At 44.2% G+C, this 11,991-nt stretch overlaps 6 protein-coding genes and 1 non-coding gene across 7 annotated transcripts; 3 read left to right on the forward strand and 4 right to left on the reverse strand.

Moving 5' to 3' along the window:
* Positions 1 to 391: 391 nt before the first annotated feature.
* V865_001605 (uncharacterized protein) lies at positions 392 to 2,865 on the reverse strand (the record flags this gene model as incomplete). The annotated part of the gene is made up of 10 exons (XM_066225422.1): positions 392 to 959; positions 1,039 to 1,121; positions 1,181 to 1,312; positions 1,375 to 1,477; positions 1,610 to 1,643; positions 1,724 to 1,945; positions 2,029 to 2,145; positions 2,206 to 2,258; positions 2,332 to 2,655; positions 2,711 to 2,865. The coding sequence occupies 10 exons, from the start codon at positions 2,863 to 2,865 to the stop codon at positions 392 to 394; spliced, it is 1,791 nt and encodes a 596-aa protein (XP_066081519.1).
* Positions 2,866 to 3,285: 420 nt separating this feature from the next.
* V865_001606 (uncharacterized protein) lies at positions 3,286 to 4,601 on the forward strand (the record flags this gene model as incomplete). The annotated part of the gene is made up of 3 exons (XM_066225423.1): positions 3,286 to 3,363; positions 3,444 to 3,968; positions 4,071 to 4,601. The coding sequence occupies 3 exons, from the start codon at positions 3,286 to 3,288 to the stop codon at positions 4,599 to 4,601; spliced, it is 1,134 nt and encodes a 377-aa protein (XP_066081520.1).
* Positions 4,602 to 4,922: 321 nt separating this feature from the next.
* V865_001607 (uncharacterized protein) lies at positions 4,923 to 5,720 on the reverse strand (the record flags this gene model as incomplete). Its single annotated transcript, XM_066225424.1, has 4 exons — positions 4,923 to 5,135; positions 5,220 to 5,471; positions 5,566 to 5,648; positions 5,714 to 5,720. 4 exons carry the CDS (start codon positions 5,718 to 5,720, stop codon positions 4,923 to 4,925), a joined length of 555 nt encoding a protein of 184 aa, XP_066081521.1.
* Positions 5,721 to 6,193: 473 nt separating this feature from the next.
* V865_001608 (H/ACA ribonucleoprotein complex subunit 1) lies at positions 6,194 to 7,398 on the forward strand (the record flags this gene model as incomplete). Its single annotated transcript, XM_066225425.1, has 4 exons — positions 6,194 to 6,260; positions 6,407 to 6,472; positions 6,551 to 6,835; positions 7,190 to 7,398. 4 exons carry the CDS (start codon positions 6,194 to 6,196, stop codon positions 7,396 to 7,398), a joined length of 627 nt encoding a protein of 208 aa, XP_066081522.1.
* A 225-nt stretch (positions 7,399 to 7,623) lies between these two features.
* V865_001609 (uncharacterized protein) lies at positions 7,624 to 9,733 on the reverse strand (the record flags this gene model as incomplete). The annotated part of the gene is made up of 9 exons (XM_066225426.1): positions 7,624 to 7,810; positions 7,882 to 7,916; positions 8,013 to 8,097; positions 8,186 to 8,436; positions 8,509 to 8,582; positions 8,738 to 8,912; positions 8,989 to 9,031; positions 9,121 to 9,361; positions 9,460 to 9,733. The coding sequence occupies 9 exons, from the start codon at positions 9,731 to 9,733 to the stop codon at positions 7,624 to 7,626; spliced, it is 1,365 nt and encodes a 454-aa protein (XP_066081523.1).
* Positions 9,734 to 10,344: 611 nt separating this feature from the next.
* Positions 10,345 to 10,460, reverse strand: V865_001610. Its single transcript, XR_010725567.1, has one exon. It is a non-coding gene; the product is annotated as a 5S ribosomal RNA (ribosomal RNA).
* A 386-nt stretch (positions 10,461 to 10,846) lies between these two features.
* Positions 10,847 to 11,735, forward strand: V865_001611 (uncharacterized protein; the record flags this gene model as incomplete). The annotated part of the gene is made up of 4 exons (XM_066225427.1): positions 10,847 to 11,026; positions 11,114 to 11,243; positions 11,380 to 11,552; positions 11,628 to 11,735. The coding sequence occupies 4 exons, from the start codon at positions 10,847 to 10,849 to the stop codon at positions 11,733 to 11,735; spliced, it is 591 nt and encodes a 196-aa protein (XP_066081524.1).
* Between the last annotated feature and the right edge of the window lie 256 nt (positions 11,736 to 11,991).

Genomic DNA, 11,991 nt, shown 5'->3' on the forward strand with positions numbered 1-11,991 from the left:
CATTACAATTACAAAGCAAATCCGGCTAGATGCCTGCTTCGCTTCGCTGTCCATTTATACTGTTTTTTTTCTTTTTCTTTGACGTTGATTTATATTTCGCATGTCATGATAAAATGAACGATAACAAATGATGAATGACTGGATCCTGGACCAATGCATTTAATTTTCTTTTTCATATCTCGATGGAGCACCCTTCGGTAGTAAAATTTCAGTGGCATAGGACTGCATCCAGAATCAAATACCAGTAGAGGATATTCTGGATACATCTTTCAGTATTCAGATCTGGGTTAACAGGAAACTGATTGCATGCGTACAACACGATTATATATCAATCAAATATATAAGATACCAAATATCTCATAATGAATGTACTAGTGCTCAAAATACTTGACTACGCCCTAACAACAGTACTACTAACCACTTTCCTCCTCTCCCTCTCACCCAAATCCAATACACCTTGTCCTGTAAAAGCCAATACTTGATATTCAGTATGTTTCGATAAGTTACTTAGATTCACTCTGAAATAATTCAAAGTTCTAATCACATCTAACCCTTCTGCTCCCCCTTCTTTTGAGGTAGTCGATCTTACTTTTGATAATTTCTTACGTACCCAGCCACTCGAACTGATCTCCTCGTCATCCTCCAACTCTGGATGTGGAAGGGTGACTCCACCTCTCGGATGACTGGCTTGATCCTCGTGCGATAAAGTAAGGTTAAATTGACTTGTGGAATAATCAATCTCCGCTCGACCATTCGTATATGGAGGGGAGAATGGTCGAGCAGGTTCGTGCGTGGCTGAAATGGATGATGATCGCTTTTTGAGTATGTTAGGTCTAAACGATGAAGAGGTAGAGTGGTCGGTATGTATTTGTGATGAGTGTGAGTGTGAGGAAGAGGGTAGATGACGAGTTTGAGAGAGAGACGATATGGCTGTAGATCGGATATCCTTAGGCATCGATCTTATCAAATGATAAAAATCGTATTAGCGGTTACGATGAATGCCAAGTTGAGACAGACTCGAAGTGAGATTGGACTTACCTTCCTGGATCAAACAGCAACAAATTGATATCACCCCTTGAATTCTCTTCGTACCCTATAATAGTCCTTGAATGGCCGGAATGCTAGACGGAAGGATGTTCATGAGCCGAACCGTAAACTCGAGGGCATGCACGTAGCTCACCTGAAGGATAAGTGGGAATTTCTTGGATATCCTGATCACCTCACCCCTTCCGGCTCCTCCGTCATGGGTACGCATCAAGACGTCGAAAGCCGATTTGCTATCGCCATTGGGCTGGTGTTCGATTTCATCGGACTAGGTTAGATATATGCCCGTGATCAGCTAGATATCCACAATAAAACAGCTCAGAAACCCACAAAATACGCTTTAACCCATCTCTGCAATGCTATATGTGCAGTCCTAGATCCATCTTTCGTATCTTTTGGTTTGGGGAAATCGTCTAAACATTTCGTGAGCCATCTGTATACTGTGATGACTGCACAAAATAATATAGCTCACATAATTCGCATCTGTAGCAATGCATGGGCATTATCGAAATATCATCAGCTATCTGACAGTCTAACTTCAACCTGCATAAAACAGCTGACTCACGGTATACCCTTGTACGTGAACATGGCATATAAATCTATTAGTTTATCAATCTAATCAGCTACATCCTTCGCCATCTAAGAACATCGCGACAACCATACCAGAATGATCACTTACCAGAAGGACCTATCCATTTCCTCGTACCCAAGATCCCCCCCTTCAATTGCTTCTTACCTTCCGGATCGTACCCTTCTTCCCAAGCTTCTTGTATCCATCCTTGTGCCCTCCTCACTCCAGGCTCAGCACCGTTATTCTGCCTATCGAATATTGGCTGATAAGCCGGTATGGATAGTAAAGAGGATATTGACATTAGGGCATTTCGATATCCGCAGCCCCATCCTATCAATATCACCAATAGATCAGTGTAAATATATGCCTGTGGAAGTGATATGTTTAGAGGAGATGTATGTAAGCAGGCTTACCCATATCGAATTTCCATATTCCCTTGATATGCGTTATACCCCTACATAGGACTGCTTGTCGGGTTATACCGTGGTGAGAAGCTTTCCGTAATGTCTGAGCGAGGATTGATATGACACCTGAGATGGAATGTAAGCTATGCTTTCGATGGTGTCATCATCATTGCTCAATCAGCTTACCAGGTGAGAAGTTACTTGGTATATCCGTCGTCGAGCCACCGATAGGATCCCACCTGTTCTCCTCCTACATCAGTAATCCTGCTTCCTCCACTGTCTCATCAAAATACGATCCGTGATATGACTTACCACTGATCACCTCTTTCCACCTTCCTTCCCGTCCAGTCCATCCATCCTCCAGGTCTAGCCGGTCCATCCCACCCTTCATCATCCGCCTGTTGATCCCTTCTACTCTGTAAGCTCGAAGTGGTATTGACGGTAAAATCATAATCCAGGTCCAACTCTTCCTCGTCATCTCTGATAGATGCTATTGACCGACGTCGTTTCAGCGATGCCTGGGGAGACAAGGGTGGTCCATCCAGACACCCATTGACGTGGGTCTGAGCTTCGGTAGGCGAGAGGAACGATAGTGGAAAATCACATATTGGACAAGTATCTGTATCTGAACTGTCGCTGAAACAAGTGTCAGCTAAGATCCATCAATAGACATACGCGAAAAGGAGCTCACCTAACTTCTGGTTCGTACATTGTAGGATTCTCCTGGGATGTGTTGATAGGGGGTGCGGGTGTTGATGGTCCAGCTTCGAAATGCGAGTTTACATGGTAGGCGAAAGCACCTTGGTCGGCGTTTTGCACTTCACCACAGACTGGACAAGTTGACATTGCGCTAACAGGTCTGTTCGTCTCTGTGGGATGTAGAGTCGGCGAGGTATGTCAGATCGGTACTATACATACACTTTCATATGATCTGTGATGTTATCTATACGATCGAATGATGACTGATGAGAGATGAGGGATGATCTTATGCTGTGCTTTTCTTTTTCGTTGTTGATATTACTCGTATGCTGTTCATGCTCTGTCCTGCCTCCACCAGGCCGTTATCCGAATAGTTGGGTGCTGTGGAGACCCCGCAACTGGATGGGCTCTGGTTCGATTGCGTGCCATGCTCACTCAATTCCAGATATTTCAACAGCTCATACCCAAAAAAAAAGTGAATTTAACGTCATTCACACACACACCTCTCACATCCGATCCCATCCATACCTCATCAAAGACCATCTTACTCCTCACTGGCATAGACTCATGTCCGATACAAGAGCAGAAGCTGAAAAGGAATTAGAAACTGTAGAAATGAGCGGAAACTTAGAAGACAGCCTGGGCGTGAGTGCTTCGGAATCGCTTGTTCATTCGATCCTCCCCTCAAAAAACGCTTGAAAGCTAATGACACTGGTGATTCCCAGTCCGCCCTCGAATCATCATTCAACCTTCCTCCACCCCCTCCCCCTCCCACTAAAGGCAGTGAATCGGCCCATGAACCCACTGCTATCCCCGAAGAGACCGTCGCGGCCACTTCGGAGCCTATCGAGGGAATGGCAGAATGGAAAGATACCTTGGAGGGATACACCAGGGAATGGCAAGCTGAATCTTCCATCGCGAGAGAGAAAGCCCTGAAAACTAGACAAAGGATCGAAAAGGAAAATGCAGATGCCGAGAAGAAGATGAAAGAAGAGTTGGAAAAGGAGAAAAAAGCCAAATTGGCAGAGGAGAAGAAAAAGAGAGATGAACAGAGATTAAAAGAGGAACTTGAAGGTGAAGCTGAAAGCAGGAAGGGGGGTCTAAAAGGACATGGAGGAGATAGAGAGAAGAAAGTCAAAGAAGCTTGGGAACTTGTTGGAGATAAAAAGGGTGATGATAAGACCACGGCTGAGACTGATGTGAGGGGTCCTACGGGCAAGGAACAATCGAAGAAGGAAGCTTCCAAGCCTGTGAGTGGGCGATCTCGCTCTTCTTGTTATTAGACCTTGCATCTTGACATAAATTCATTTCCATTGTCCTACTAGTATATATCTGACTCCTCCTTTTCGCAGCTATCCTACGATCCCACTCGATCTACCGACCCCATCCCTCCAATCTTCCAAGACCCCGTACCCGCAAGCCAAACCACCGCTCCGACCGAATCAGCAACCTTATCCAGACACTCTGCAACTTCCGGCGCATGGGAAGAACTTTCTCGAGGTTCACCATCCGGATCATCAGGAGAGGAAGTCTCAAGACCTCAATCGAACTCTGAAGAATCGGATATTGTCAATATTCCTTCTTCATCCTCTAAACGAGGAGATGATCATCAACAACCACAACCACCTTCACAGCCTCCTTCACTCACTTTGAGCTTATTCAACCCTTCTCAATTGACCTTCCGAAGGGTGTTAGCTGTTATCGGAATCAATCTCGTATTACCCTTTGTGAACGGTGTTTTCCTAGGATTCGGTGAGATCTTCGCTAGAGAGGTGGTCAGAGTAGGTAAATTGGTTTGGAGAGGTGAGAGAACGTGGTTTGGATTGGGTAGAGGCGCAGCTGGAAGAGGTACGAGTGGAGTAGGTCTGAGTGGTGGTTTTTAGATTGTTTTGAACATCCCAAAACGAAAGATATCATGGGTAGAGGTACGGATTACAGTAGGTTCATAGATACTTGTATGATATCTCGGTAATTTACATGTCATGATATATCATTCTATACATACATTCAATCGTACAGGTTCCAGATCCAAAAAATGGCAAATCACTCGAGCCCGTGTAAGTGCTCAATGTATACTTTATCAAGAGACGGAATCGCGTTAAATCGTAAATGGGATAAGGATAACTCATTATGGACTTTCTATTCTAATGGTTCCACTCCCTTTTTCCCTTCTTTCGAATGGCTGTTATCTTTGATATGACCTCTTATCCTCTAGCTTCTAGTTTACCCACTAACCAATCCATACCCTCAAACAATCCTATCCCAGTTAACGCACTACATCCCATAATTTGCCATTCCCTCTCTCTGAGATCTGTCAGACCTAAAGCTTCGGAAACTTGAGCAGGAGTTAGACGTCCTTGCGATATGGGTAAATCCTGTTTATTCGCCAACACCAATAAAAGGGATGTTTTCAATTGCTACCAAAAGAAAAACAACAATATCAATTTTTGAAAAACCTTGCGAATAAAGCCATTGATCCATTTTGTTGATGGTGAACTTACCTCATCTGCAACTAATTTCATTAATTCCTGCTTGACCATACCCAATCTCGCACTATCGCTCGAATCAATGACCAATATAATCGCTTCTGTGCCCAGGAAATACTGCGACCAACTTGATCTTAGGGACGTCTGTCCACCTATATCTATCAGACCGAAGCGTACACCTTTGTAATCGTATATCTCATGGTTGGATCCCACGGTCGGGGCGGAAGCTACGACGGATCCCATCGTTATCCGATAGAGTATCGTTGACTAAAGAGAACCGAGAGACTCAGTAAGATCCGTTTCAGAGGATTATAGAAGAAAAGTAGGGACGTAAAGGAATGTTTATGACCATGAGACTCACTTTACCAGCATTGTCTAATCCCAGTATCAACACTTTGGTCTCTCGTTTCGAAAATAGACGCGACCATAATGAAGAAAAGGTGACTGATGGGGTCAGAGGAAGGAAGCGATTAGCTAAAGAGCGACATGATCAGAATACGCAAGCTCACCTCCCATCTTTCTCGGCTGCGTGATGCTCTTGCTGCGTCTTGACTTGGTGAGATCTATGCATAGTAATCATCCGTATAATCGAGCTACAAGCAAGCTTGGGAGATGATCGTCAACAGTCACTCTAAGGACGAGACGAGGGTGAGCCATGTGGTGTACACGTGTCTTTTTCTCTTTTCTTACTTGCTTGTCCCATTTAAGCGGGATGAAAAAGTTGGGAATTTGTCGAAAAGACTAAATCTACCTCCCCTTGGACGATTTCGAAGTAAGGTGGTACTAGAGAACATTGCATATATATATACATCACTGACCCACCCAAAGATACAATTTCAGCAGATTCTCAATCCGACCTACTACCAGTAACTTTGGCTTCAGTAGATCGACTGGAACAAGAAGAAAGTCAAGTGCTGGAAGGAAATTATCAGCATATCTTGAAACGTCAAAATTCTTTCGATCCTTCAATCGATACTGATTAATTAGCTATGAGTGGACGAGGTGGCTTCTCAGGTAGAGGCGGTGGTGATAGAGGTGGAAGAGGTGGATTCAGAGGTGAGTGATCATGCTTGTAACGGATCAAAGTCTGAAAGCGGAGTCAAGGGCTGGATGAGCAGCTTGTAACCTTCAGTGATACCTCACAGCGTTATTTGTACAGAGAGATGATGTATATACTGACTCTTTTCTCTCGGGATCTATAGGCGGTGGTAGAGGTGGACGAGGTGGATTCGGTCAGAGGGATTTTGGACCGCCCGAAACCGTACAGGGTGAGTATTTTTTCCTCCTTGAACAGTAAACTGGTCATATGATAATCGCTGATTGACGTGATTGATATATACTTTCAGAAATCGGTTCATTCCTCCATCCCGTCGAATCCGAAATGCTCTGTTCCCTGGCTATCCCTACTAAAATACCATATTTCAATGCTCCCATCTACCTGCAGAACAAGACTCAGATCGGTAAAGTCGATGAAATCCTCGGTCCTATAAATCAAGTTTACTTCACTGTTAAGATGGATCAGGGGATGTTAGCTTCCAGTTTCAAGAAAGAAGATAAAGTTTACATCTCCGGTGAGAAATTGTTACCTATAGAGAGGTTTTTACCTAAACCTAAGACTGCTGGTGGGAAAGGTATGTTATAATCTCACTTCATGTGAATGTAGAGAAGAATCGCTGATATTTGGCTTAATTTTGAATTATCTGTTCATCCCATAGTCGAGAGTGAGTATACATATTCATCTTGTGTCCAATTCGAATTTCGATTTACTCCTCTTTCTGCATACTTGACCTTTTCAATTTCACTACCATATCCCACGCCCACCCGATACATGATGATACATTAACTCAGCTCACTCCGAAACATCTATCAAAGATATTCTTGAGGCTATCTTATATATATTATATCTGATCCAACTTACTCCTGCTTTGATTTCTCATACTTGGCTCGTATCATATGAGGATTAAGCTGACTCAATTCTGCTACAGAACGAGGTGGTGCTCGAGGTGGTAGAGGAGGTGCAGGCGGCCGAGGTGGTCGAGGTGGACCTCCAGGTCGAGGTGGACGAGGTGGATTCTCAGCCCGTGGTGGACCTGGTGGAAGGGGTGGTGCTCGAGGTGGATTTGGAGGTGGTAGAGGTGGTGGTGCGCCTAGAGGAAGAGGCGGTTTCGGTGGTGGAAGAGGTAGAGGTCAATAAAACAAATTCATTTAGATCAATAAACCCCAACCCATTTGCTTTCATTTATCTTGATTTCGTTTCGGGCATGTATTTTTTACCTTATTGGGTTAACTGAGTGACCGCTTTGTCTATTCGCAAGATACATAATTAACAATCATACATAACTTATACGTCCTTTCTCCCGTCTGATCAATCTATACGTTCCTCTTCATCGGATCGTACTTGATCTACAAATCCACTTCCCTATACCAAAGGTAAATTTTCATCCTCATTTTCCAAACTCTCATCTTGCAAATTCTCTTTTGTCAGACCCTCTGGGATATACAAGCTCAGTATCACTGGGGGGAGCGTCATGAGAAACAGACTGATCCATGAAATTTGACGTCCTAGCGACAGGAGTGGGTATTCAGTTGATATAGAGAATAACCATCTGACGGAGAAGGGTATATACCACATGATGAGCTAGCTGCTACTGCTCTACGATCAGGTACATTGACTTACCCTGCGAAAGTTGGTCCGAAAGCTCTTCCTGATGCCTTATCAACGGTACAAAACACCAATTCAATTAAATAACCTGATCAGTACCACGAAAGAACGGATACCATACTATATGAGAATTCGATTATACTTACACCTGCGATTAGAGTGATGGCACTTCCTGTAGCTATCAGCTTCGGATAATCATCGAAACAGGCTGTATTCAGATGATCGTTCATCCTAAATAATCACATTACAATATGTCAATGTCGATGAACTCACTTTTTCCAGTATTCCACGCTGTCGGCGAAAGAGGGATTGTACTCACGGCCAACCCATCTGATGGAAGTTTTTCAATGGTGATTGCACAAGTATAAAAACCAACCATGTCCAACCTCTCCCCAACCTTGCCATGAATTGCGCGAATGGTATAAGTAGCGCTTCGATTGGTATGGTAATCACCGTTATGGTCAATGCTTTTCTAACACCATAACGAGATTTCAGTCGAGGGATGATTATCGGTGAGCCGATGATGTATAGGAGCGTGGTGAATGCTATTATACTACCTATCGTCTCGACCTAGTAGACGAATTCAGGCAAACAACAAAAAGGTCAAGTTGATTGGCTAAATGTATGTGGGGAAGGACTTACAGGAAATCCAAGACCACCTTGCTCTATCGAGGTGTATGTAAAGACAGTGAATAATCCTTCGAATGCGTACACGGCTATGTTGCAGTACATCATATTCAGGCAAGTCAGTCGTTTGACCAAACATTCGATTCCAAGGTTTATATTTGAATTGACTTACCAAATTGATAAGCTGACAACCCAAATTATAAGTGATCTTGTACCTTGATCCTCACATGTAAAGGTAACTCACCACAGAAACTCGCTAAGACCAAGACGAAATGAGGTATTCTCAAAGTCTGTCTCCACAGTTCCCTACTGGAAGAACTTCTTGTTGGCGAAGCGTCATCTCCATGGAGATCACTGGCATCTCCCAGCTCTATAGCCTCATTCACGTTCCGGTTCGACTCAAGAAGAGGTGATTGAGTCTGTCAAGTGAACGACACCCACTTAGCCAAACACCCTCTTGAGCAGAATGAATCCGGATTTTGACAGCGAGCTTACTTCATCTAAAAACAAACACCCAGTGATGACAGAGATCAATCCTCTAATATCATCATTTTTTTAGTGTCAGTATCAGTGGTATATCTAGTATAGCCAACGCACAAATGTTTTGGGGTACAGCAAGTTACTCACAGAAACGCATTAACAAGACACGGTAGTGCATAAGGCCATCTCTTGAAGAACGCCGAATCTCCGCCCATCCAACTGGGTAATCTCCCATATGGATTGGCCAACCATCCTCCAATGAGGTGTCCGAGGAGATAACCCGTATTGAATATTGGCGAGTAGATGGAAAAGATGAATCCTCGATTGGAAGGGTGGGTAAGCTCTGTTATTAGGATCTTGCTCAGGACTGGAGTAGGGTTGAGGCCAACTGAATAACAAGAAAAGATCAGTTACAACAAGATATCTTGATAATGGAAAATTGCTTAAGGATACATGCATATTTGTATATAATAGGTGTACACTCACCACACATCCTCCAAAATATGATCCACCCGACCGACTGTCCAAAACCCACGCAGCCCGAAGCCAAAACCGAAACCAAGAATCCCAGCGTAGCACACCTCTTCCTTCCGTACTTATCTGCCGCCTTGGCCCAAAAGGGCGCAGCAGCGGCTTCAGCCAACATCAAACTTCCTTCTGATATACCTGCATACAGGCCTATCTTGTCCTGGGGCACGTCAAGGGAGGTTATGTATTCGACGATGAATGGGAAAATTAAACCGTAGGTCAGTGAGTCCATAGCGCGGAGCTGAAAGAATGGAAGGAGAGTTTTCCACCGAATGGGAATGGGAACGGGTTGAACGTGGAGGTGATTCCGGTGTTGATCGATGGTTGGAGAGTTTTGAGGCTCATGGTCTGAGATACAGGTAGTATGCCCATGATCTGATGAAATGGAAGGATCGTAAGATGATAGTCTAGTATATTGATTCCTGTCGTTGGTGATCATTGTCAATCGATGTATGTGAGTCAGTTCAATATCAGTTTGGTTGAGTAAAAGAAGAGGTGAGCGAGAGACGCATGATGGTCAGGGTGGGTTTACACATCTTCCCATAAGCTGCTTCGGAAGAAAGTGTCGTCTTCGATGTCAGCTTTCACCGTCATTGATTTTATTCCCACTCATTTCGGAGATCCTTTGAGGTTCGAGGGTTAGAAGTTAGTCCCTCATCAATAACTAAAGTCGTCATCATTACCACTGTACGTCATAAACCACTACGGTAGACAGCTGGTCAGATACCTCCTTTCTCGTGTTTCTTGAACAAATGAGCTTATAATCGACCTTACTCAATCGAGTACTCCGCAAATGAATCCATCAACTTGAACTTGCTTGAGCTGCTGGTCGGCCAAAACAAAAACTACAGCACCCGGGATTCCCAAGTGGTCCCCCACCTTGGTACTAACCGAGCGACAGGTAACTTAAGCTTCCCAGAGCGGACGGGATGGGGCGTTTTATACCTTCTATGGCCGTAGATGAAAATTCTTGCGCGTTCAACTCGATCATGTACAGACTCACCCTCATCATTAGATATTGATTGACACTTTATCATCACATACTCACCTATCCGGACGATCAATCAACCCATTCGCCAACCAAAACCGGAAGTCGGGTTGACGGATGAACCGGTTAATCCGGTTACTCGACCCAAAGGAGGGGGGGGGCGGGGGTGACATAACATTCCTCCTTTCTTTGGATGCAACTCAGCCCAGGTCAAGATCCATTCAAAAGGACTACTATTGACATATATCAATAAAATCTCTCTCCATATACTCTTCCACCGATCGTTACTCGTCGTCATATATACATATCACTCTATCATTACTGTTCATCGCCCTCGATCCTCGAACATCGTTAAATATGCCTACCGCACTCTCACCTCTCCCGCTGAACGCACCTCAACAGTGGACCAAGCCTACCTATTCCAACACCCATGGAGGGAAGACTTACAGACCGACTCATCCGGATTTGTTCAAAGTGGAGTTCACACCTCCTCAGAGTGGTGGGGAGGAATACTCAAGTAGGCTGGTTGCTGTTCGAGTGAGTCAGATGCTCAATCGTAGCACGGCGCATCGCAGATCTTCCAGACCCATTGCTAATGCTAATCCTACTTTTGGGTGTGAACAGGACTTTGAACCAAACGAACGAATAACGAAACTTACCAATATATCTCTAGCACCTGAAAAAGCCTACTCGTCGGTACAATTCGGTAAAGGACAGAGGGATCATCTAGAACTGAATTCAGATCTGTTGTTCAGTAAGTCTAATGTTTGCTCTCCCTTCCCTTCCATACATTCGATACTTCCCTTTTCATCGATACCAGACTCATCTCTCTATATGAATATGGGACTGCTGTGAAACATGAGATATTGATAATGCATTGATGACTATAGTGAATCACTCGTGCTCCCCTACCGCTGAGATTCACCTTACGTCCAATAACCCTGATCAATGGGAAGTCCGGACCACCTCGAAAGGCCTGAAGAAAGGAGATGCTATCACGTTCTTCTACCCTAGTACTGAGTGGGATATGGCACAGGGTTTCCAATGTGCTTGTGGGTCAGAGGTGGGTCGTATGCGTGGTGCACTACACTACTGGACGATATGCTGACATACCTTATGATGATTTCGATTTCTTCAGAATTGCTTGGGTGAGATAAAAGGTGCCAAGCATATCTCTCTAGAAGAGCTAGAATCTAGATCATACGTAAATGAACATATACGGCAGTTGAAGGAGACTCAAGTCTAAAGGAACAAGTGAGGAAGTGAGGAATGGATAGGTTTGGTTTATAAGGGATACTGAAGTTGTTGGTTGTACTCTTCTCTCAGGTGCGAAGTCATCAGCAAGGATAGAAAAGTAGATATGCATACGAGGACTTTTGCTTCGACATGACTTGTTCATAGTTGAATCCATGAGCACTGAAAGCATGTACACCTCTGTACCCCTCATTCACGTGACCTTACGCGATTTTACCATACCGGGAGATCACCTCAATCAATCCAAT

Source organism: Kwoniella europaea, chromosome 1, assembly GCF_036810445.1.
Source record: "Kwoniella europaea PYCC6329 chromosome 1, complete sequence".
Taxonomy (NCBI): domain Eukaryota; kingdom Fungi; phylum Basidiomycota; class Tremellomycetes; order Tremellales; family Cryptococcaceae; genus Kwoniella; species Kwoniella europaea.